Here is a 27,200-nt window from a genome sequence, read left to right on the forward strand (position 1 = left end):
GGGCTTTACTCATATCTATTATATACTCCAAGTAGCCAAAGTGGCTAGCTGTGCTCCCCCTTGCACCATATAGGACTGATTTTGCTTTTTGAGTAAAAATGATAAGGATGCCTTCAGATGATATTAACTGTATGTTGGCAAAAATATATTAAAACATTTTCTTGTGACCACTTCTCTTTTTTACATCAACTAAATACTACAATTGCATTGAATATTTTTAGAAACTTTCAAGTCAATCTTATACTTACTGAAGTTTCATATTTCTAAAACAGGTGATGTTGCACCCCTTAGCACATCTGAGTACTGGATTAAAAGACAACTCTATTTTCTTTTTTTAAATGTATTTTATTGATTACACTATTACAGTTGTCCTATTCACGCCCCTTTTATTCCCCTCCACCCTGCACACACACCCCCACCAGCATTCCCCTCTTTAGTTCATGTCCATGGGTCATACATATAAGTCCTTTGGCTTATACATTTCCTATACTATTCTTAACCTCCCCCTTTCTATTTTCTACCTACCATCCATGCTACTTATTCTCTGTACCTTTTCCCCCTCTCTCTCCTTCCCACTACCCCACGGATAACCCTCCATGTGATCTCCATTTCTGTTATTCTGGTCCTGTTCTAGTTGCTTACTTAGTTCCTTTTTGTTTTTGTTTTTGTTTTGGGTTTGGTTATTAATAACTGTGAGTTTGTTGTCATTTTACTGTTCACATTTTTTATCTTCTTTTTCTTAGATAAGTCCCTTTAACGTTTCATATAATAAGGGCTAGATGACAATGAACTCCTTTAACTTGACCTTATCTGGGAAGCACTCTATCTACCCCTCCATTCTAAATTATAGCTTTGCTGGATAGAGTCATCTTGGATGTAAGTCCTTGCCTTTCATGACTTGGAATACTTCTTTCCATCCCCTTCTTGCCTCCAAGGTCTCTTTTGAGAAATCCACTGACAGTCTGATGGAAACTCCTTTGTAGGTAACTGTCCCCTTTTCTCTTGCTGCTTTTAGGATTTTTTCTTTATCTTTAATCTTGGGTAACTTAATGATGATGTGCCTTGGTGTGTTCCTCCTTGGGTCCAATTTGTTTAGGACTCTCTGAGCTTCCTGGACTTCCTAAAAGTCTATTTCTTTTGCCAGCTTGGGGAAGTTCTCCTTCATTATATTTTCAATTAAGTTTCCATTTCTTGTTCTTCATCTTCTCCTTCTGGCACTCCTATGATTTGGATGTAGGAACATTTAAAGATGTCCTGGAGGTTCCTCAGCCTCTCCTCATTTTTTTTTGAATTCTTGTATTTTCATTCTGTTCTGGTTGAATGTTTATCTCTTCCTTTTGGTCCAAACCATTGACTTGAGTCCTGGTTTTCTTCCCATCCCTCTTGGTTCCTAGTACATTTTCCTTTATTTCACTTAGCATAGCCTTCATTTTTTCCTCTAATCTGTGACCATAGTCAACCAATTCTGTGAGCATCCTGATTATCAATGTTTTGAACTGTGCATCTGGTAGGTTGGCTATCTCTTCATTGCTTAGTTGTATTTTTTCTGGACCTTTGATCTTTCATTTGGGCCATTTTTTTTTTTTTTGGTCTCAGCATACCTGTTACATACCTTAGGTGTTCACCAGGGCAGAGCAACCCACGTGGCTGCATTGTGATGCTGTATGTGAGGGGTCCAAGAGGGAGCAATGCTGCTTGCTCTGCTCTCTGCCAGTTTTCAGTCACTTCCCCCCCTACCCACAATCAAACTGGGCCCTTCTGGTGCTGATTCCTGAGTGGCTTGGTTTTGTGTACATTCTAGGACTCTGTGGGTCTCTCCTGTGAGGCTGAGAATTTCTCCCACTGCCACCTCAACCCCCACAGGTGTTTTCAAATCAGGTTTGAGGCTTTATTTCCCCATGCTGGAGCCCTGGGTTACACAGTCTGTCTCACTCTCCAGCTGTTCCTCCTGGTTTATCTGCACACAAATGTGGGACTGTGCAGTCTGCAATCTGCCACCTCACCAAGTCCTCCAGCCACCACCTTACCCACCCCGGTCCTCCAGCCTCTGCCTTGCTAGAAGTCCTCTCTGCCCAGCTGCTGGTCTCTTCTTTCTTCTTTAACTCCTTAGTTGTCAGACTTCCATACAGTTTGATTTTCTGGCAGTTCTTGTTGTCTTTTGTTTTTAAATTTGTTGTTGTCCTCCTTTGGTCGTGTGAGGTGGCATAGTGTGTCTACCTATGCCTCTATCTTGGCCAGAAGTAAAAGACAACTCTACTTTCATCCCCTGTGTATAATAAGGTTCATCCAGAAAATATTTTTTAAAAATATATGAATATATTGAAGGAATAAATTCAATGACACATGAAAGAATACAAATCATTAAATGGCCGATGTTCTTCCATTTCCTAGGTTTAGGGCTTTCTTGTAGTCCTCAGTTCTAAACAGTCAGCATTTTTCTCAAGAGCACTATACCAGCCCCCTCTCCTCACTTCCGGCAGATTACCTCATTGAATAAGTTACTGAAGAAACAAAAGCCATAAGAAACACAATAGCCTTCAAGTTCCCTTCTGTTCCCTTCACCTCTACACCTAGCCACATGGCACCAATTCTTGTCTGTGCCTTCATCATCTCAGAGAATTAAGTGGACATGTAAGTGGTTTCTAGACTTTTCACTGTCACTGACAATGCCACAGTGAATTTCCTTAGGCCTATCTCTCTGTGCTCTTGGCTGCATCTAGAACCACCTGTTATTAAATTAGTTCATTTGATCTGCCACCACCCCCCACTGTATAAACTTTGAAAAAGTTGAGCAATCACGCTGTCTAGGTCAGAGGAAAAAAACACATCAGCAATTCTGACTTCCCTAGTGATACACTTACTGAGCTCACCTTTACAGAGACCCATCTGTGTGACTGATTATTCAGCACACTTCGCTGATGTTACTTAGATGTGGTCGATATGGGGTAATGTGAACAGACAGATGAATACGAAGAACCTAATATTTGCTCTGTAGGTTGTTCATGATATTATGAGAATATTTTTTCTTCTAAAAGCTCAGGATACCAAGCCCTTCTTAATAAAACATTAGTTTAGCTCTACTGGGTTGCAATTAACCTCTTGGTCATGAACTGCTTAATCTTAAAAATAAAAGGAAGTCACAGAGGCAGTCAAATCAATCTACTAGACTGCAACACGAGATTCTAATCCATAAGAAAAAAAGCTTATCTAAACGATTATGCTCTTGGCCAAAGAGACTACATGGTATAATTACTCATATTTCATCTGTTGTTTCCTCTAAAGAAAATCATTGGCTTCCCACAAGGCGAAGGTTGCTATTTTTACTGTTATTTTCATCCTACAGAAATTTTTTTGTCTCAATTATTGGCACAAAGATGCCATAACTACATGGCACAGGATATTTCACACTGTAAGTGTTTTGGCAGTTTCACAATCTGTTTGAAAATACTACACAGTACAAATGGGTAGAGATTTGGGTCATTTCTTTTAGAACACATATGGCTAATCAACAGAATGGATTTCTTGGCTGTAATTTTTGTACTATTATAAATGATGTTTCAGGTACCATTGACTGATTATCTGAGCAACAGTTCCAAGACCTTAATACTAGAAACAAAAGATAAAAACACCTTGCCCCCTTGCATTATTATCAATAAAACAGTACAATTCTGTCAGAACCGAAGTATTCTCAACTGTGCTTTATTTTTTATTTTTTTTTTTTAAGTAAAAAAGGAGAACAAGGGGAAATGGAGAATACCATTAAGGTGAGAAAATTGTAGGAAAAATGGAGAACACCTTGAAATCCAAACAGTAAGTTTCCACAGAAAAGGATGAGGCACACAGTGCAACAGAAATAACATGGGATTGGGAATCAGTCCAACTTTTCATGGCAGGGCCTTCAACAGTAAAATAGAGATAATAACAGTAATTTCCAGAATTACAGAAATGAACGATAAAGACCATAAAGTTTCTGACACATGGTTAACTACTTCAAAACTGGTTTCCTCCCCCTCCAATAGTTTTTGCTAACATCCATCACAGTATAAATCAAAGGTATTATTGATATCATTAAGTTCCATTCATTTTAAAGACAAAAATATAGACATGTTTCCTGTATCACAGAGAAAATAAAAATAATCAGAAGAAAACTTGCAGTTTATACATATTTGTTTGTCAGTCCCCCCATTAAGATGTGAAGAAAGGAACTCTATTTCCAGGACCTGAAACAGTGCCTGCCCCATACTGTGCACTTGACTTGTACTTTTGGTTTTAAAAATGGATTAAAATAAGCAAGGAGATTAAAATATTCCTAGAAGAGTCATGAAAAAGCTCATGTTAAGTAACTCTGATTAAATAGCCCACGGGTAAATGGAAAGTAAATCTTGTCTTCAACTTCAATTTTCTAGCCACAATCCATTTTAATATTACAGTCTTATCACAAAATCTCATCTGCCATTTCCTAAACTCTCCATGGTCCCCTTTACTTAACTTAAAAGGTTAAAAGACACATTTTGGGGGGCATACGTTTCAAAACATGCTTTTGTATACTGATAGCTTTATAGCAATGGTAGGATGATTACGTAACAGCATAAATACTTTATCTCCATTGAATTCTCCATATTAAATTTATAGCTCAAATGAATAATAGAAAGCAGTTCATATACACCATTCATAGTTACTTTGTGCAATACTTTCTTCAGTAATCTGTTTTGTATTTGAAAGGCATAATAAAATAAGTCTATTCAAAATAAGCCTTTCCTCTACAAAAACTGGAAAGAGATAGTTTAATTCTTTCCACAATTGGGTCTGATTTCCTATAGATTCTAATTTACATGTCTATCAAACACATAGTTCAAAATCAAGTGGTCTGAGTTGCCTGGAATATATTCAAATGTCTTTTTTTTGTAAGAATGGATTATGCATTTACGAGACTACCTGGCAAAGAACTCTGTAATTCTGATGTGCAGATGCAGAGATGGAAGTGAAGGCAGAAAAATGGAGAGGCATTAATTTGAAAAATAAAAGTCAACCCTTAACATTATCATTCTTTCCACAACATCATTGTAAAATGCTGCCAACTCTCACTTTCCTCAAATAGGCTACAAAGCTACTGACACCACCATTAATGTTCAGCAAATCAAAACTGTGAAAAAGCACCATACTCATTTTGGCCAACATTAGCTGTGCCATGACATCACTTAGTGTAAATTAGAGAAAACAACAGATTTCATCAGCTGTTAGCTGTAGGTTCTTCATAGATGTTCCTTATAAAGTTGATCAAGTTACTCTCCATCCCAACTTTACTAAAGGTTTTATCATGAACGGGTGTTGGGTTTTGTCAAACGCTTTTTTCTATGCAAAGTGATATGATCCATTATGTTCATTATTTAGCCTGTTGATATAGTGAATTACAATGATTGATTTTTAAATGTTGTACCAACTTTGCATATGTGGAGTAAATCCCACTTGGTCATTGTATGTAATTGTTTTAATACATTGTTGGATTGCATTTTTTTAATTAATTAATTTTATTTAGTTATTTTTCAAGTACAGTTTTTTGTCTATTATGGATTGCATTTTGTTGAGGATTTTTGCATCTCATGAGAAATACTGGTATGTAACTTTCCTTTCTTGGACTGTATTTCTCTGTGTTTAGTATGAGGGTAGTACTGGCCTCACAGAATGAGAAAAGTTCTCTCTACTTATATTTTCTGAAAGGGACTGGAATTTGACAATGCAAACATATGTACCTGGTGTTTTCTTGTTTTGGAAGTTTATTAAATATTAATACAATTTATTCAATAGCTATAGGACAATTGAGGTTACTTCCCCTACTGTGCATTCTGGTAGTTTGTGTCTTCAAGGAATTGGCCCATTTTAACTAAGTTACCAATTCACTGGTTGTAGAGTTGTTCAAAGTATCTCTTCACGACACTTTCACATCCATGGGTGTGCTGTGATGTCCCTTCTTTAATTTCTGATACTGGTGATTTGTATCTTCTCTATTTTTCTTGGTTAGCCTGGCTAGAGGTTTATTAACTTTAATAATCTCTTTAAAGAATCAACTTTGGGTTGTAATAATTTTCTCTAATTTTTTTTGTTGGTTTGTTTTATATTTCATTCATTTGTGCTCTAATTTTATTTATTGTCTTTGGCTTTCTTTGGCTCAAATTGCCCTTCTGTGGCTTACTTTCCTAAGGTAGAAGCTTCAGTTATCAATTTTATATCTTTCTTGTTTTCTAATATATGCATTTAATGCTACATACACATTCCCCTCTAAGCATTGCTTTTCGTGCATCCCACATACTTGATAAGCTGTACTTTCATTTTCATTTAGTTCAAAATATTTCTCTAGTTTCCCTTAAGGTTTCTTATTTGACTCATGAGATATTTAGAAATGTATTAATTTCCAAACATTTGGGGATTTCCTAGCTACCTTTCTGTCAAGAAAATGAAACGAATTTCTAGTTTAATTCCATTGTTGTCTAAGAACATACTTGGTAAGATCTGTATCCTTTTAAGTCTGTCAAGGTGTGTTTTATGGCCAGAATATGATCTACCTAGCGGGTGTTCCATTTAAGCTTGAGAAAAAAATGTATTCTGCTGCTATTGGCTGGATCACTTGGGATTTTTAAAGAAAGAAATAAGCATTAATTAGAAGACTATTCCATTAGAAACTATATATTATAAATAGTATTTAAATTTATCCTAAACATCTTAGATACTGGGTGTCTGAGTAAAGGCAGAGGAATGGGTAGGACAGGTCTAAATTAAATGCTTTTACTCATTCTTCCAGGAGCTGACTAAATACACACATTTTTGGAAACAGTCACAAGTGAACTGATCTATGTCATGCTTTCAGTGGTTTGCACACCATAAAATTTTCCTTGCAATTTGATACTAATAAGAAACTAAGCAGGTAGGTAATATATATTTAATTTCATCTGCAGAAAATATACGTGTAATGCAATTTTTCTATAATTATAATTACAGTGGAAAGATTAAAGGTTTTATGGCAATTTTTTTAAAAGAGGAAAGAAAAAGCAATGGCTGCCAAATGCAAAAAGGAAGATATTTCACTTTTAGTCACCTAAGAGATTGTTAAAAATAATATTTCATAGAAACTTCTAAGGATATTTGAAATTCTTCATTCATGTGATACCAATTTCTAATTTAAACATAATAAAGAGATAAAATGAGAGCAAAGGAGAATAAAAGCACATGCCACTAACTACTATATTCTATAGAAGCCTCTCTGAGTATTATAGTCAATAAGACTCCAATTAGAATGTTTTCACCTTCCAGATACTCTCCTGATGACAAAATTGTTTTTTTTACCTAATCTAGCAACATCTACTAAGGAGAATCTACAACAACCAAGTACATAAAAAGTGAAGAATAACCTGAAAAAGTCAACTAATCAAACCTGAATCAATTTAACAATCAACTAATCAACTGTGTTCCAACAAGACTTTACCAAGCCATACCACAAGTTATATTTTTGGTTTCTAAAGCTCACCATATTAGAAGTTGTTGAAATTCCCATTACATCACTGCTAAATAAATAATGTTCTATGAAATCTATTCCTTATGTCTTTTCCCAATTTCTCTTATTATAGTTTAAGTAACTATCATTTTAACTTTTTATTTCATTCAAAAAATATAATGGAATAAAGCTGATGTGGACAAAGACTAGTATGAATGTAAAGCAAAACAAGGGTCATGTAGTACAATTTTGTCTTCAAGTTTAACCAACAGATTTTATTAAAATAATCATAATATATTTAAATAGCCTAATTCTTAAGTGTAGTAATTCCTTTGAAAATTACCTTTTGTTGAATCATCCTCTATTGGCTGTTTGAACAATGTGATATCCTTGAAAGTGCATAGGAACAAGACCACCTTCTCATGTTCATTTCTTATTGGTGCAATTTGCATATAAAACCAAACAGGGGTTCCTAGAAGAGAAAGAAAGGACAATAGAGTGTGACAAAGCCACAGCAATGACTTGGTCTGCTGCCTTCTCTCTTCCTTCAGCTGCCAACTACTATGCCAGGAACTAGCAACAAAACAACAGTATTTTCATTGCTAAAAAGAATCCAAAAAATTTTATTTTGTATGAACTACCAGTTGCTCAACAAATAATAAGCATATTTCTCAACCCAAAATAGCAAGATTCAAAAGTAAAGCACAACACAGGAGCACAAAGGCAACCTCGCTACTGAAGGAACGCCAGCATCACCTTTAGGCCTGGCTCCCTGCTCGACAGCTGCTTTCCTCAACTTCCTTTCAATAGCCTCACTGAGTGTGACCACTCCTACGGGCTTCTCCTTGTCACCTTGAGAGCTGTTTCCAAATTGACTTCAAGTACAATACCTAATGCTCTGGTGGGTATTCCTCTGGGAGGAACATGTGAAATGCTCAGGCGGACCTGTGAGATAGCTCTATGGTTTTGACTGGACCCCCACACCAGAGACACTTGAAGCCCTATGTACACAGAGCTCTACCTGAAGCCTTTAAAACAATATTAAAGAAAAAAAATTTCCCAGCCCTTAAGAATATCAGGAGTCTTTATGAGCCACTGCTTCCCACCTACCTCCTTAAGACAGGAGGCTGAACTCCGTCACCAGTTTCCTGAAACAAATGACTCCTAAGACTCTAGAGGACAGTTTCAAGGCATTGCAGGCGTCGGTTCTGAACAAATCAGGAACTGGCACCATGTCAAATAAGTATATGGAGGCAAGAGACACTCCTTCAAAGGAGTCATTACCATTAAATGATAACATGTTGAAGGGATATGCCATCAGAAACAAAACGACATATTTTTCATCATATTCACTCTAAGCCACAGTGCAGTAAAGCCTCTCCAAATATTCTACCTTAAACACATAAAGGCCTTTGTCAGATTTGGGGTTTGGGGGGTGAACTGTATGGCTATAAATAGTCTCTAGGTGAGACTTGATAGCCTGTTAGTGGCTACCAATAAAAACCCAATAAGAAGCACCTCCATACCTGTGTTCAAAAATATCATGTAATAATGTCACCGCAAAAGGGAATTTGCCATTTAGACAAGATGAGGTGACTTAACTACTTGGGTTCAAGAACTCAGAGAATTAAAGAGAGAAGATTTCTTTGGGGATACTCAGTTTTGTGGGGTTTTTTCTCTTTTAAGATTTTATTTATTTTTAGAGAGAGGGGAAGGAAGAAAGAAAGGGAGAGAAACATCAATGTGTGAGAAAAACATCAATCGCTTGCCCCTTGCATGCCCCCAAACAGGGACCTGGCCTGCAACCAAGGCATGTGCCTTGACCTGCAATCGAACCAGTAACCTTTTGGTTTGTGGGAAAATGCCCAACCCACTGAATCACACCAGTCAGGGCAAGCTCTGACACCAGGTTCTTTGCGACGCCAGGAGGCCTACGGAAGGACATGGTCCTTTCCAAAATCATTACAGGATGACACGGAGACTTCAGAAACAATTATACCATCCATATTCCAGAGAGGCTTTTTCTTTGTTTTCTGCTTCTTGTTTTACACAGTGCGTCCAGGAAGTGTGAGTGATGTGCACAGTTTCACAAATCACCAGACCCAGATGCCAGAGATACATGGCCTATGGCTGTTCCATCCTAATGAGTTTGAGGCCAAAGCATCAAAACAGAGGGTAAAGGGCAGGAAACACTAAGTAGTTTTCCAAAATCTGCTAGAAATCTGAGCAGAGGTAATTTTGAAGCTCACATCTTTCTATGAAAACAGCAACATTTCAAATTGTGGCATACAGTCAGAACTGTTTTCTTAAATTGCTTTCAGATATTATGGTGGACTTTTATCAAGTTGAACTACAGGGACATACTTCCCCAAGTAGGCTAAGTACTTACAGACTGGCTGGTGAAAAAACCGTATTCTGAATTTGGGTTTCAGGGGGATGAGATATCTGGGAGAGTTAAGCAAAGAGGTTTGTCATTGCCGGAAATTCAAGGCAGCACCCTGGCATTATCTGGAGTGGGCCCGTTACCACAGTTCTGCCTTTGTATAGACACAAAGAGCCATTTTCAATCATCATCTCAGAGCTGCTCTTTCTCTGCCAGTAGCAGAAACAGCCCCCTGCTACTCAGAGCAATAGGCCTGAAGAATAGAGGTTGCAAACTGAAATGTCAGGCGTGACACATGTTAAATAGGATACCTCAATCTCCCCACTTGCAAAACGGTGTTTAACCTAATTACTTAATGAAAGTATTGGGAGGAGGTGGCATTCAGGCATTTCCAAAACAGTTTTCTATAGACATGCGAATTTTTCTATTAACATTTGACAAAGTCACAAGAATACACTCTCTTCAGCTGATGTTGAAAAGCCTTCAACTATTTACAAGATTTTTTAAAGCTGTTTTTAAGTATAGTAGAACTCCATTATAATACATGGGTAATATTTTTCCTTCAGATTAAAGGGAAGAAACTCAATGCAGATACTACAGAGAAAGGAAAGAGGAGTATTAATCTTGGTACTATAGGTTCTATCTTTTCCTACCTCTAAGCAGACACCTACACATATATGTACTTATCTGAAAAGAAACAGACAAGCCTCTATGAAGGTCAGATAATTATTTCAAGACATTAAATAAAGCGGACAATCTAAACCAGCTCAAAAGGAGACTGCTGAGCAGATGTCAAATTCAAGTTATTGCTATCATGACTTAAAGAATATAAGCAAACAGAATTTCCACCGAGGTATTTTTGAGAAACTCAGAAACTATGAACTGGTTTTTATGCTTCAGAATCAAGCAAAGATTTATTTATTATGCTTAAAGTTCAGAGTGATATGGCCTTAGTAATATGGAGTATTCTTAAATTATTTGCTAAACTTGAGACATATATCTAAGTCATGTAAGGGATAACAGTAGCATACAAAAAACAGAAGGGAATTTTGGCATAAGAATCTACTATTTTGGTGTAGAATATGAATTATCAGTATGTATTTGGACCTGGTATAAAAAAAAAGCAGAAAACACATACAGCCTGACTTTTCTCTTGTAGAGGATGGTGCTGATCATTCAAAATGGATTGTTTTCTAGGTGACAAGCCAACAGACATTTGGGTTTGACAAGAGAAATACCTCTCAGCCTTTATTCTATTAATAAAATGAAAGATAAGATGTTAAGACTTAGGTAAAACCACTAAAGGCTAATGTTCCCATTGCCAAGTGCGCTACTGTGAAGCAATAACCATAGCTGTCATTATCCCTATGATGGTCTATTAATTTCAAAAGACAAACTTAAGTTCAATTTCCAATATTCCAATGAGAACAAATGTGTGAGGCAAATTAGAAAGAATAATTTATGCTCCACAAGATCGAACAGGCACTCACTGAACATGGAACAAGTACCTCTGTCGAAGTTAGAGTGTGTCCCAAACTGCATCAATTTCCACTAAAGATCATAATTGGCTTTGCTATCACGTATCAATAACACTAAATAAATTGATCCAGCTTAGGAAGTAACTGTTCATTTTAAAAACACTCAAAGAATGTATAGTCTGCTACTTTGGTGTGAAATGGTATATTTGCACAACTCAATACTACTCGGCCATAAAAAAGAGGAAAATTTTACATTTAGAAAAGCATGCATAGACCTGGAGAACATTATATTAAGTAAAATAAGCCAGAGAAATACAAGTACCATATGACTTCATTCACATGTGGAATCTAATGAACAAACTTAACAAAAAAAAACCCCAGACAGACTCATAGCAGGCTAAGAGCTCTCGGGAAGAAGGGGTGGAGGGATGGAGCAAAAAAGGAAAAGGACTCATGGACACTGACAATAGTGTGGGGCTTGTGGCGGGTGGGGGAGACAGGGTGGTGGGTGGAGGTGGAAAAAGAAACAGGGGTGATAAATGGTAATGGGAACAAATACAGCAAAAAATAAAGTCTTTTTTAAAAATTTAAAAGAAAAGTCAATTTGCAAAAGCAGCAAAAAGAATAAAAGTAAATATTCAAAGAAAAGGAATTACAAAGAAGTCTTGCCTGATGAGTGTACTAGCTGGTTCTTCTACCATACTCTGGTGGAAAATTCATACCACAAGGTCTTAGGTTATTACAAAATGTGTAAGTGACCACTCCCAAATCTCACCCACAGGACAGCTCATAACAATCAGTACAGGTTTACGAGATAAAAATGGCCTCTTCTAAAAGTAATAACTACTTCCTCTAGTTACACGCAAAATAGCCTGAGCCCAACAAAAGGCTGTATTAGTAAAGATTCACCTCAAGTACATACCCTGTGTTCACACGCTATCAATGTATGGTGTATATAGATAGGTAATCACACTTATCCATGATACTAATAGCCTTTTTCTTTAACCCTAAGGAGAAATGAATACATTTCTCCCATTTTTAGTTGCTGTCACATAACTACAGAATTGTCACCATGAGTATTAATTATAAAAGTTTTTGCCACCTGACACAAGCACACATGCACACAAAGAATCACATCTAAAATGCACCATGCTCTTCTCCCATTCCAGGTTGCTTTTCATAGCCAGAATCACTGATTAATTTTGCTATCTAATTTTACTTGAACCCCTGTCCCTGCCAGGAGAAGGAACAGTTTTATAACTCTCTGTACTACAGCTCAACTACCACTTACCAAAATATAACATTAATAAAGAGTTGGTACATCTTATTGATAATTCAGATACCTACTGTTTTTCTTGTACAGAAGAACTTCAAAGCAGTTTGACTCGTAGTTGTCAAAAGTCTGCCTGACTTTCTCAATGGTCTTCTTGTCAGTCAATTCCCCATACATAAAACTGGGGAAAAAAACAATCCATTTCAGTTTTGTGTTGCTTTTCACACACTACATAAAATCATATAATTGTCTTTGTGGATTAAGTAATCAAATTTAGTAACAAAATATAATCTTGCTCCCACAAAATTAACTAAATTTTTCAACCATATTTTAATCATGATTGTTAAACTTCTTGCTAAAAGCTACCTTTTGACGTTATTTCAAACTTACAGAAAAAGAGAAAGCAAGACAGAGTCCTCACTTTCCACAGTTCCTATACGCACAGATTTCAAGTACTATGGTGTAGTTAAATAACACCAGCTTCCCAACAGCACCATGCAAATTTCAGTTACCATAGAATATGAACCGTGAATAATGGCATAAAGTTCAAACTTTGCTGTTAGCTCTTCAGTCTACACAGTGCTGGTAAACAGCACATAACACATCGTGATCAGAGGCCAGTCGCCTCACATCTTCAAAGCCTGTCAGTACTGGTCACCGTGCATCCATTACTCAATTCACACACAGAAGCAAAGCATGTTGCCCCCCTGTTTCCCAGTGATAAATCCACTTGACATTTTACAAACATGGAAATCGAAAGCAGGAAGTAGCCATCAAAGATGTAAGTCCATCAAAAACAAATGAAGATCATCATGCTGAACGTGAATGTGATTTGAACATAAATGAAATAATAGAAGAAACAGATGAACATGAGGGCACTGACGTGACTGCCATTGAGAGACGCGGTATCTGCAGCCAGACAGACTTAGGGAAGGTGAACCTCCCAACATCCATCAAGGAAGTCATTGGCACAAAAGGATCAAGTTTTCCCAGACAAATGACACAAATTAAAACAAAAAATAAAAAACTTCACATTAGAGGAGCCCTATGAAATAGTTCACAATAGTAGTGACTGTGGCAGAATAAAAGAGTTCAAGCTGATTCGGACTTAGAAAGGAGTGTGACCATTTGCAAACAGATGGGAAAAGATATCTGCATGTCATGTTATATTACAGGAAAGCAAGAAACATTCAAATGACTTGTGATAGTTTTGCAAAGAAATGAAACACTTTAGCTCTCAGTATTTCTAATGTCCTGAATCATAATGTACTAAATATTAGTTTTACAAATATTTTTATTTCCATACATTTATAACCAACAGTAAGAGGGTTTTCAATGTTTTGACATTGTTAAAGGTCACAGAGCAATCAATTTTTCCAAATGTTTGTAGTCCTAAGAGAAAAAAAAAAAAAAACAATTCACTTCTATTACCAAATGTCAGGGTTCTATAGTTCAATAACCTAAAACACAATTATTCACAACTAATCAACAGAAAAAAGTAAAAAAAGTCTATAATGTAACAACCAACAAGGATAATAATTGTGAAAAATAAACTCAATAGGATTGAAAAGTAAGTTACAACTTTAAAAAAAGAGACTGTTTTGAAAATTAATGTAATACTACCAGTTAAGAAAAATACAGCACAAGTTTGATTCAATTAAAATTATAGAGATAAGATGAAAACCTGTAATTTCTCAAATAAACTATGAAAATTCTATAATATATTCTTCATTATTTTAGCCCTCCCAATGCCAAAATCTCCTATGCTAAGAATATAAAGGCATTTTAAGAAAAAAGTCCCAGACTATTATAGTCTGAATGCTTTTTTCCAAATAGTCTCTTATTTCTTACATTGCTTCACCAATATTATAAATGACGTCTACAACTGCACTGCTTGCTTTACTGGAAGGACAAATTTGAGGTACAAAACCATATCTCAGCTATAATACTGAATAGTCATGATGTAGCAGAAACACTACTCTTGGAGGATTGCACTTCACTTAGTTTCCTCATCAGCAAACAAATTAGCACGTGTGGTACAATGGCTGAGTGATTCCTGGAATGCTTCTTAGGGGTGGGGTTTGAGGAAGGCCCATTCAGCCCAACCTCACTTCCTTGCTTCTCCACAATTCTAGGACAGGGATTGGGCCACGCTTGTTAATGGGGAGGGTCACTGGGTCACTGAGTTTTTTTAGGAGATGCACATTCTTTTGTACATCTTCTTTCTTTGCTAAACAATGAGGTTGAAGCATAAACTCACTCCAGATCTCCTCCTGGATAATCTGGCCACTTTTCTAGCCACAGAACTAAGTGATGGTAAGATCTGATCCTGAGAGTAAGAGAAAAATCTTCCTGGGGCCTGGCTTAGGCCACATCCAGCTTGCCTGAACAGTCGAGCACAGTCTGTCCTAGGAAACCTCTGGGGACTGGTGACTTCGGTTTATAGCAGAATTTGCTACTTATTTTTGGATCCCTTGTCCTGCCATCAAAATCTCACAAACAAGACCCATATGATACCTCACACTAGGGATGACTATAATGTTGATACACTTTCAAAGAACACAGGAATCTTACAAATTTTTTTTTAAAAACTGTAACTTAATCATGAGTTCCACTAGCTGCCTCAATCTGCTAATGGTCAAACAATGTTCCTAAAATATTGCATTCAGTCACCACTAGAAAAGAACAATATTATCTTCAGACTGTAGTTCACAGACTAGCAAATGCTTCATCACTATACAAACTATACAAATTGACTTAACACAGTTAATTGGTAAATATGGTCCTCAGCTTGGAACAAGCCACCACAGTAAAGTTAACATTGCAAAGTTAATGGGAGGGTGGGCTGAGACCTATAGTTTAAGGATCATAAAGAAGTCTGAGAGGAAGAATAAAAGGAGAATTTAGAAACAAATAAGAACACTGTTTGGAATCATTCAAAGCATTACTTTATGTAGTAGCTTATAATCAAAAGGTTTCACAACCCATTCATTTATATAGGTTTAGAAGGACTCGGGTAGAGACATAAGGAGTAGACACGCGACATGTAATTAAGGGCATCTAGGGATACCTCTGGACATCCCTAACCTTTGGAGCATGAGCATCACTGAGGCACCTCTGCTCTCCAGCACTTTGCCCAGGGCCACTGTGTAAAGCAGAGCCCGCAGCCAAAGGGAAGTGCGCTGACTGACATCCATCATGTGTAATGTGCTCTTGTTGGCTGAGATAATCTTGTGTTAATATAACTACTTAGGAAATACATCCAATAAATTGTCTCTTAATATCTCTGCTTCATTCCCTAATTTGATAGCTTGGGCAAAGGATTATTACTGGGCCCGTACAGGGAAAAAATGATTTTGAAGGCATTTACGTACTCCAGTCCTCCCTACCGACATAATTGCTCTTGTCACCCCTCTATCCTGGGAAAAAATGCACAATTGGCAGTTAACGTTTCAGGTTAATAAAAGGTTGAAATGGGTGCTGATTGGGTTTTTATCTAAGCTACAATAGTATGTCTTAAATGTCAGGACCATGATATAAGAGCATATGCTTTTAAATGCCATTTCCCTAAAAGCTATAATTGCCATTACAAACGTAGTATGTTTTGTGTCCTTCAATAAACAGCCAAACAATCCAAAGGCATAGAATGCAATTATTAGACAACAAAATAGGCCAGAGAATGTGTTTTTAATTTTAGTTAAAATAAGAATGAGACAATACATAGAACACATCGAATTTATTAAAAGAGAAACTTAGATACTGCTATAAAGTACAAGGTGGTAAGAAAACTGAACCCCTCACTCATGGCTGGTGAGAGTGGAAACAGAAGGCGACTCGACAGTAATCTGAGAGCAGTGAGTGTACAAATTTTGTGTATGTTTTTACTACCCAGTAATCCTGTGTCTGGGTATCAACAGACAACTTCTCACATGGAGTCACAAGATGTCGACGAGAATGTTTATCTCCAAGTTGTTTGAGGTAGCCAAATATCAGAAGTCAGAGTTCATGACTAATAAAATAGATGAAATGAAGGCTATAAAGTCTGCAGACTACGGCAGTCTACAACAGACATAATGAAACAAATTATCATATAGCAACACAAAAAAATCTCAAAAGCATGTGGAATGACAAAAATAAAAAGTATACATCTTACTGCACAGTATGAATTGTATGGGCCTTGAAAACAAACACAAACCAACATCATTTAAGAATAGACATATTTAATAAACAAATAGAAGACAGATTTGAAAGATATACAACAAACACGCTACAATGAATAACTATAGAAGAGGATGGGGGTGTAATAAAGGGAAAAACTAATGACATAGAGAGCCTCCCAGAAAGAGTACAGTGGTAATATTAGGACAAACTGAAGGGTAAGTTTAATTAGATTTTGTGCACCTGGTCTAATGGAGAAAGGCTTGGAAAGAACAAGAAATGGAAAAGAACACGAAAACAAAAGAACTAAATCTTAGCCTCAATATTATAAAATTATGAATTAATATTTTCCCATAAAACAATTCATATTTGAACAATTACAAATGGAACATGGAATCTTCACTCAGTTACTACTTTAATCCTATTGACTTTAGTCCATCTAATACAAATTGTATATAAAGGTGATTCTTTTTCTTTGGCTTATAAACTATCTCTTTCTTTTCCACACAAACTGACACTCACTGATTTGTATTTTCTTATTCTTATACCCAGTCTTATTCTAAAACTTGTCATTATTAATAATGATGATCAATAAAATTCTTTGAACTACTTACAAGGCTAACCTCAGTGTCAAACAATTCATCTCTATGTTCAATTGGAAGTCAGTAATTCCAAAACTCTGTAACTTTTGACTATTAACACTGCAGTTCTACATGTGTACATATATGTAGATAGACATGTCCTCTTCTTTCCTCCTTCTGTTTCCTTCTGTCTTGTATTCAAAGGCTCTTACAGATTTATACAGAAAATTAAAGAAAATATGTAAAAAAAGGAAATTATGATACAGATAGTGGTTTAGAAATTGGTTTTTATGTTTGGTTGATTGATTGGTTGGTAGTGGTTGTTTTTGTGTTTTTGCGTTTTTTACTTAATCACGTGTTGTCAGCTTTTTCAGTATCATTATCCTTCCAACATGTGATTTAGTAAGTTAGGGCTTTGCCATGATATTTTTTAACAAATCTACTACTGGACACTTTGATTATTTTTAGATCTGGCTTATTCTAAAAATTGATGCAGTAAACACAAAATGGATATAGTTTAATTTTAAAAAGGGATAAGGAATTTTCAAAGGGGATGCGTTAAAACAAATATACCACTCAGAAAACCTGATAGGGCTCAGATATCATTTTCTCACATGTCAAACGCTAGTCTTCATTGCCCCGTGAGGACACTAAACTTCCTGCAATTTTTAGATTGTGTAAACACATTGGGCATTTTGTGCAATCAAGTGAGAACTGTTTATGCAAATAATATTACCATTTTAAAAATAGTCTCTAAAAACAGTGAAGGGGAGTTAGGGGAAGACATTTTCCCACAAAGAAAAATGAAAAAGCATAACATAATCCAAAGCTCTCTGCTCTCTCAACCACCCTAAATACCGTAACACTTGGGATGAAATACAATAAACAAAAGGATGTTATATGGAGGCATGTAAGACCCAGCTTAAGGTTTATTGCAAAACAAGCCAATCTAATTCAACAAATGCTGACACAAAACACGGAGCTGTGTCCTGCAGTGCATGCAAAAGTGAGCAAGATGGGATCCTCACTTTCAACACAAGTATGACATGGCACTGCGGTAGGAGGGAAAAAGCAACTCTCCTAGAGAATAGATAGAATATGCTAATATAGCATGCCAGCATTTTTAAAATGAACCTTCTGTAGGAAAAACTGTACCTGCCAAAAACAGGCTGGGGGTGTGGTGGGGGTGGCATAGATATACGGGAAGAAGAGAGGGCGGCAGGACTCCACAAAAGATCCAGACATGACAACAAAAATGACAACAAAAGCAAGAGCAATTAAGAACCCAACAGAAAAGAAAAGCGAGTTAGTTTAAAGTCAAATGATGATGCCACATGGTGAACTCTTAGGAGTGAGAAATGGAAACCACATCTTGCTGAGAGAAACATAAAAACCTTCAGGTGAAAGACATCATCTGAAACAGGCATTGGCATCATGATGGGATGTCCAAAGTCCAAGGAGAAATGGGTATGGGAGAATGTGCATGCCTTAGACTGTCCGCGGAGCCTGTTCCATAGGTAAGGTCTACCATAAAACTAACCTCTTCCTAATCTAAACCCTCTTGAAATATAAGGGCACAGAGATGCTCAATACAAACCTTAACCTCCCAGAAGTTAGAACACACACCTTGATGACGATGCTAGCCCAAGAGCTAATATCTACCCAGAAGATAAAAAGGCACAAAAGGCATCTGTGTTGCCAAAAGGAATCTCTCCATGAGAAGCCATAGTAGTTTATCATCAGTCTGTTTACTAATTTCGGACCTGAGAGTGAAGACCCAATATGAGAATGATTTGGTACAGAAAAATGAGGATTGCTTGGAACGAATAAATAAAAGAAGGAGATGTTTAAACAGATTATTTCTCAAATCTGGCTAAGCTTCAGAACCCGGGATCCTGTGACTCAACTCCATTATGGCACTACCTACCCTGAGATAGCATCAGATACCACAGGATAAGGGTTCAGTCTTAAAAGATGCACCCCCTCCCCCTCTCCCTCCTCCTCCGTCAGATGCCACCAATCACAGGCCCTAGTTGTTACCTGTACTTCTGAGGACATGCAAATCAGGTTCCCAGGAGGTTCCCATAACCTCCTCCTTGGATTTGATAAATTTGCTAGAACAGCACGCAGAGCTCAGAAAAACATTTTACTTATCAAATTACTAGTTTATTTAAAACAGATATAACTCAGGAGCAGCCAGATGGAAGAAATGCACAGGGCAAGGTGCGGGGGGGAAAAGTGAGGAGCACAACACCCTCCCAGCACCCCCAGATATTCACCAACCAGGAAGCTCTCTGATCCTTCCGAGTTTTTATGGAGGCCTCATTACATACTCTCAACTGATTAGATCATTGGCCACTGCTGTTTGAGTCAAGCTCCAGCCCCTCTCTCAGGTGACTGGCGTGGGGGGAGACCATGTTGGGGAGGGTACTGAGAGTTCTACCCTTCTAATCACGTGGTTGGGTGCCCCAGCACCCAGCCCCCCCCCCTCAGGTTACACCTAAGGGCTTTCCAATAGTCGCCTCATTAACATAACAAAAGACACCTTTATTGATCTTAATTGGAAGCCTTTCAGGAGTTCTGTGCCAGGACCTGGTTTGAAGACCAAATGTATATTATATACCATTATATCACTGTGAGTCTAAGTCAGTTTAAGCCTTTTAAACAACATTCAGCATTATATTTCAGAAAAGGCTCCTGAGCTGTTCTATTACCTACCTGCAAGTGCTGCTTTTCTGCATGACGTCAGCTCGATGATACCCAGAGAGTTTGCAAAAACCGTCATTACTATAAACTACAGGCCAATCTACAATCTGGGCATTTCCCAGTAAGAAACTTGATTCTAAAAAAGAAAGAAAAAAAGGAAGATTTTTAGCTTCATTCGTCAATGTACTTCGTTAAAGTAATCAGAAAAACAAATTCATAAGTATAGACAAATGCAACTGTGGTATTGATACAGGGTGCAGCCAAGGGGGGGGGGCCCAAAAAAGAGTGGAATGGTGTCCAGAATTCAGAGTGTATAGGAATATTGGAGAGACATATGGGATGTCCTCACCCCCCCCCCAAGGGGAAGGGGATGAACGGAGCAGGGCCATTGAGAGCTGTTTTGCATAGCAACGGTTTTGCAGCTAACCTCTGGAATGGTTATTTAACATATCTATAACCTTTAACTGGCTTCGTAGATGTGTTAAATAGCGGTGGCCAAGTTTGGAGCCGGGAAGAAGGGAGTGGCTTGGACTCAGGATGTAACTAGGGGCTGCGCCCCGGAGTGAGAAGGGCCGGTTGAGAGCTTGGAAAAGACTGGCTCCGGGACGTGAGGGGATAACTGCCCAGGTGAAAGGGAAAACCAAGCAGCTTTGCCAGAATGGAGATCCCTGCAGCCAGATGAAGAAGAAAGCCACATGCTTTTGGTGGAGTTCAAACCCCTGCAGCTTTGGTAGAAGAGGCCCACACAGCTTTGGGGTGCCCCCTTTGGCCACGTGTCCTGGAAAGCAAGAGAGACTTTGACTGGAACTGGGTACAAAGAACTCTTGCCAGTGGACCATGAGAGGGTACCACAATACTTTGGATTAACTAGAGAGAGATCCTGCCTGCACAGTGACACAGCTGATGGTGCCAGCTGCTTGAAACACAAACGTGTGCTCTTTTCCTGATTTATGGTACCTGGAGTTGGGACACTGGGAGAAGGGAGTGCTGTGTGGGTGTAGGTGTATACCCTAAAGGACTTTGATATTTTAGTGGAGGCATTAGGCCTGAATAGCATTAAATAAACATTTTGTTTCCTTTTCACAAATCTCTGGCATTGAAAGATGTCTTTCCAATTGGCGGCGGACAGAAGAGCCCAGTAGATATTAGTATTCTGTCCTTGGGAGGGGCCCCTGTTCTTTAGCAGTTTCTGGCATCCCTAAGTGGGCCAAATATTGTATTGCCCCCCCTCGGACCTCTTGTTCGGTAACCGTATGCTACAGTACAAATAATAAAACCTATTCTTGAAATTGACATATAATGAGTTTAGCATGATCATCAAATGAGATCTGCATTCAGTTCAAGATTTGCATACAAACTAAAAACTCCGTTGAAGAGAAACCAGTTTATATAATACCTCTTTCTATTCATGTATACTCTAAGCTATGAAAACAAAGAATGGTCAATATTAAATAAACGTTGATGACTATAATAATTATACCTAAAAGCAGGTATTAGAGCTAGTCACTTCTCCACAAAATGAGAATATTAGACTTAATAACTGAAGCAATCTTGGATGATTACCCAAAAACTTCTATTAATATAATTTTAGACATGCTGGAACAAATTTGATTGACCTTAAGAAGTTTAATTTAAAATAACATTGTAGGGTTCCTTTCTAAAATAAATTATTCAAATACATTATTTTCAACCATGTGCTACAACAAATTTTAGAAGTAGTCTTTAGTCTAAATAAAGAAACATTTCCAGTCTATTTTACACAAAGAAGTGGGTTTGTTTAATGTATAAAAATTAATACAAAAATAATATTTTGTATCAACCTTGATTGAACATACAATAGTCTTAGGCAATAACTTTAGGAATATTTAGATAATATGATAAATATGTTAACATTAAAATAAATTAAAATTAAAATAGTATTAAAATAGAAAAATAAAATTATTTTTCAAATAAATATTTTAACAGCATGAATTTTAAAAGAAATACTACATTTCAAAATACTCAAAATTTCTAATTAAAATATTTGAACTATATTCAGAGTAGTATACTAAAAAGATTATTTAATTTGTGAACAGAAAACTTTAAATCCTGACTCACAGTTGCTCTGCATAAAAATCACAATGCAATTCAACATTTATTAAGTAGCTGCTAAGTAAAGACACTACTCTGGGTCAAACAATGGGCTACTACAAAGATCAATAAAACATCCTTTACTCTCAATAAACTTATACATTGAGGAAAAAACATTACATAACCAATTACAATTTAGCAGAATAGATGTTAAATCAAGAATCATAGTACAAAATATGGAGAAATAATCTGCTTCAAGGCACTAAAACCCAAACAAAGGTAGGCAGAAACTGAAAAATACATTCATTTAACTGTTCATTCCCCTGTAAGCACTTTCCAGTTTGTACTGTTCATGGGTGAAAGAATTCAAGCAGGAAAGTCGAAGGTCATGATTTGGGGCTGCCAGGGCAGCTTGAAGTGAAAGGAGGAGATGCTCTGACATATAGAGCCATAAACCTATATAGAATTTATCTCAAATCCTTACCTGTGACCTAAACTGTATACACACAGGATAAGACTGCAAAGGAACTCAAACTTTATACACACAGGATAAGGAACTCAAAGGAACTCAACCCTAGAAAGGACAAGAAGACTAAGAAGCGGGCAGAAATTTCACCATGTCCTCAAGGCTACATGATAAGTTTCGAAGTCCTATCAATCTGAAAAACTTGGTAAATTCCTAAGATTTACATGCTTTAGGAGTAAGAAAAAAGTCCCAGGATAAAGGTTGATGACCTGGAAATAAGATTTAAAATGTAGAAGTCAGTCTCTCTCTCTCTCTCTCTTACTCTCTCTCCCTCTCTCTCTCACACACACACAGCTAAAATTATGATCAAGGTGACCCACCAATAATTTAACTACCTGCTAAAATACAATGTTCCCCTCTTCAGAGAAAAATAATAAAATCCAAACTTTCCACAATGTATCAACCCAATGCTCAATATACAATTAAAACATGAGTCATGAAAACACAGAGCTGTGACAACTATTGGGGATAGATAAGTAATTAAGAGGTCAATACTTTGAACATAGAAATAAAGAATACAACCTCTGAAATTAAAAGATAATTCATTGAACAAGTTTAATAGTAAATTAGACCATAAAAATAAAGGCGAATTTTAAAACGTATCATGAAAGTTATTGCAAACTGAAGATAAAAGAGTAGCAGATTTAAAAGATGTCCTGTGGAAAATCTCAGATATTTCACACAGCAACATTTTTACTGATATGTCCCCTAGAGCAAGAAATATAAAGGAAATAATAAACAAATGGGATCTCATCAAAAGAAAAAGCTTCTGCGTGGCTAAAGAAAACAGTATTAAATTAAAAAAACAACCAACTGTATGGGAAAACATATTTGCCAATGATACCTCAGACAAAGGTTACTCACCAAAATATACAAAGAACTTACACGACTCCACTCTAAGAAGACAACTAATCCAATTAAAAAATGGGAAAAGGACTTGAACAGACACTTCTCCAAGGAGGACATACAGAAGATCCAGAGACACATGAAGAGATGCTCAATATCGTTAGCTATCAGAGAGATGCAAATTAAAACCACAATGAGATACCACTTTACACTGGTCAGAATGGCTATCATAAACAAAGCAACAAACAACAAATGTTGGAGAGGTTGTGGGGGAAAGGGGAGCTTAGTTCACTGTTGGTGGGATTGCAGACTGGTACAACCATTATGGAAAACAGTATGGAATTTTCTAAGAAGACTAAAAATGGATCTGCCTTTTGACCCAGCAATTCCACTGCTAGGATTATATACTAAGAATCCTAAAACACCAATCCAAAAGAACCTATGCACGACAATGTTCATAGCAGCACAATTTACAATAGCCAAGAGTTGGAAGCAACCTAGGTGCCCGTCAGTAAATGAATGGATCAAAAAATTGTGGTACATATACACAATGGAATTCTATGCAGCAGAGAGAAAGAAGGAGCTACTACTCTTTGCAACAACATGGATGGAACTGGAAAGCATTATGCTGAGTGAAATAGGCCAGGTGTAGAAAAACAAATACCATATGATCTCACCTTTAACAGGAAGCTAAACAACAAAACAAACAAGCAAGCAGAAAAACAAAAACAAAAACACTGAAATAGAGAACAAGGGGACAGTGACCAGAGGGGAGAAGGAAGGGAAGTTAAGGGGAAAAAGGGGGAGGGATTTGGAGGAACAAGTATGAAGGACACAGGGACAAGAACTAAGGGGGGTGAAAATGGGAGGGAGGTGGGGAGCACATGGCGGGGTGGCCTGGGATGGGAGAAATAGAAAACTGTACTTGAAAAATAAGTAAATAAAAATTTTTTTAAAAAGATGTCCTGTGGGACAATGTCAAGCAGTCTTAATATATGTAGTTTAGTCTGGAAGGAAAAGTGACAGAATAAGGCACAAATATTACATGGATAAATGGTGACTAAAATTTTTCCAAATAGCATAAAAAGTAATCCACAGATCTTAGTTCAGTAAACCTCAAGCAAGATAAACACAAACAAAGCCACAGTAGGAAGATAACAATAAAACTGCTGAAAATAAAAAGAAAAAAAAGATACAGAGCCTCACGTAAATGATCAACTGATTTTTTTCTACAAAGATGCCAGGCAGTTTAAAGAGTAAAAAAAAAGTCTTTTCAATGAACTGTGCTAAAACAACTAGATATCCACATAAGAAAAAATCGAACTCTACCTCACACTGCGTACAAAAATAAAAATAAAAGTTTTAATGGGTCATTGACCTAAATACAAAAATAAAAGCTAAAAAGAAATCATAGGAGGAAATCTTTGCAACTTTGAGGAAGACAGAAGTTTTTTTGATAAGACTCATATAATAATCATACTTAAAAGCACATGTGGATAAATACACTAAACATTCCCAAAATTAAAATCAATTGCTCCTTCAAAGACACTATAAAGAAAATAAAAAGGAAACCCATGCCTAAGAGAAAATATTCACAATATAGGCATCTGAGAAAGAACTCCTATCCAGAATATACAAAAGATTCCTACAAAAGGACAAATGCCCCAATTAACAAAATGAGCAAACAATTTGAAGACTTTCCACAAAAGAAGATATACAAGCCAATAAGCACAATGAGATGCTCACCATCACCATGCATCAGGGAAGTATAAACTGAAAGCACAATGATATGATGTATCACTGCTCAACCACTAGAGTGATTATAAAGACTAACAGTACAAAATGTTAATGAAAATGTGGAACCACTCAAACTCTTTTAAAATGTTAATGCAAATAGAAAATGGCATGATCACTTTGGAAAACAATTTATTTGGGAAATATCAGGTATGACCCAAAAATTTCACTCCTAGGCATTTACTGGAGGGAAATAAAAACATATTTTTTAAAAAGACTTGTAGAAAAATGTTCACATCAAATGTATTGGTAAGAACCGAAACCTGAAGACAATGCAAATGTCCATCAACAAGAGAATGGATTAAAAATTGTGGCATAGTGAAACTTCTGTTCAACTGTGGGATGGTAGAGAAACTGCTGGGAAAGAGACAAAAAGAACTTTCTGGGGAAGGTCATCATTCTCTATCTTTATAAAGGTGTAAGTTACACAGATATAAACACTTTTAACAAAGCTAACTAAACTGCACGTGTAAATTCTGTGTGTTTTACCTCATATAAATTATACCTCAACTTCAAAAGAAAACCCAGGGAAGACAAAGGACCAGAGAATCAGAAATTTCAGGATAACAGTGGCATTTGAACTGCACCTTAACTGCAAGAATGGCAACACCACCCTTCCTTGGGACATAAGGTGATTATTGTAGAAAATGAGCTTATTTCCACAAATGCTTCATTAAAAAATGAATTTCTCTATAAGTACCTGATATTTTCTTTTAGGCATAGCATCAATTATAAATATTTGTAAGATATCACCAAAAATTGATCTTCTTTCCCATTTTAGCCCACACCAGGTTCATGACCAGCAGCTACCTGTGGCAGTCCATACAGCTCGCCACAGGTTCTTCCTGCCTCAACTCATCCTGATTTTCAGTCTCATTTTCAGACTAATGTTCATTCATTCCTGTGAAGTCCTGCCTCCATTCTACTACTCTTTATATAGACCCCCAACTGGTTACACTGTCAAATCCTCTCCCAGACTTACAAAACCCTCTGAAATCCAGTTTCTTCCTGCCTAAACAAACATTTCTCACTACTCTTGAGTCTATGCTACTCAAGTTAGGCCGGTCCCATCATTGTGTCCCCCAAATATACTCACTCATGTTGCCCACTGTCCATCTGAAACACTTCCTCCATCCCTCTGCCTAGCAAAACTTTTAAGAACCAGCTCAACTCTACTTTCTCTGTGACACATTCACTGTGTACCACTCAGCCCACAACCCCTCTGGCTACCACCATTTCTGTCTCCAGCCCTTCACAGGACAAACTCACCATAAAAGTTATCTGTCCTCACTGGTTTTATCTACTCAGCTCCTATTCACTCAACTCACTCCTTTCTGGCTTCAGTCTTCCCCACTCCAAGACACCCAAGATCACCAATAACCTCTTCACATCACCAAATCTGAAGGATGCTTTTCACTCATTTCACTTGACAATCCAGAAGCTCGGTAACCATTCCCTCCTTTTAAAGTTCTCAACCACTAGCTTTTATAGAACAACATTCCCCTATTTCTTTGGACACACCTCCATTTCCTTTGCAGCCTCAACATTCTTGATCCAGTGAGTACATATTAGAGCTCCTCCATGTCGGCTCCTCTCATACTTTGGCCGACCTCCATAGATTCAGTAACTCAACATCTTACGTTGCCACACCAGACGTCTTCAATAAACTCTAGATCTTGATATCCAAGTTGACCTCTCCTCTTAGATATGGTAAATGGACCTCAGCAGAACATGTCCATGACTTCAACTACCCTAAATCAGGTACTTTTCTAATGTTTCCTATCTTTAGAAAACGGGGTCATATCCATGTAATTATGTAAGTCAGAAATCTGGGAGCCACCTTTCAAGATCCTTCTCATTAGCCCTATAACTAATCCATTTCCAAATCTTAGTGATTCT

General features: G+C 37.0%; 1 protein-coding gene across 1 annotated transcript in view; it reads right to left on the bottom strand.

Moving 5' to 3' along the window:
• The window catches only part of KCNH5 (potassium voltage-gated channel subfamily H member 5), a 259,703-nt gene that overhangs the window by 212,368 nt on the left and 20,135 nt on the right, over positions 1–27,200 (bottom strand). Inside the window, exons 2-4 of the mRNA XM_037129143.2 lie at positions 20,078–20,201; positions 12,695–12,801; positions 7,830–7,958 (exon numbers count right to left, since the gene is read on the bottom strand). Coding sequence (XP_036985038.2) covers positions 7,830–7,958; positions 12,695–12,801; positions 20,078–20,201 — 360 coding nt within the window. The remainder of the gene's footprint in view (positions 1–7,829; positions 7,959–12,694; positions 12,802–20,077; positions 20,202–27,200) is intronic.

The sequence above is a fragment of the Artibeus jamaicensis genome, unplaced genomic scaffold (genome assembly GCF_021234435.1).
Source record: "Artibeus jamaicensis isolate MK-2021 breed Jamaican fruit bat unplaced genomic scaffold, CSHL_Jam_final contig_851, whole genome shotgun sequence".
In the NCBI taxonomy this organism is placed as follows: Eukaryota; Metazoa; Chordata; class Mammalia; order Chiroptera; family Phyllostomidae; genus Artibeus; species Artibeus jamaicensis.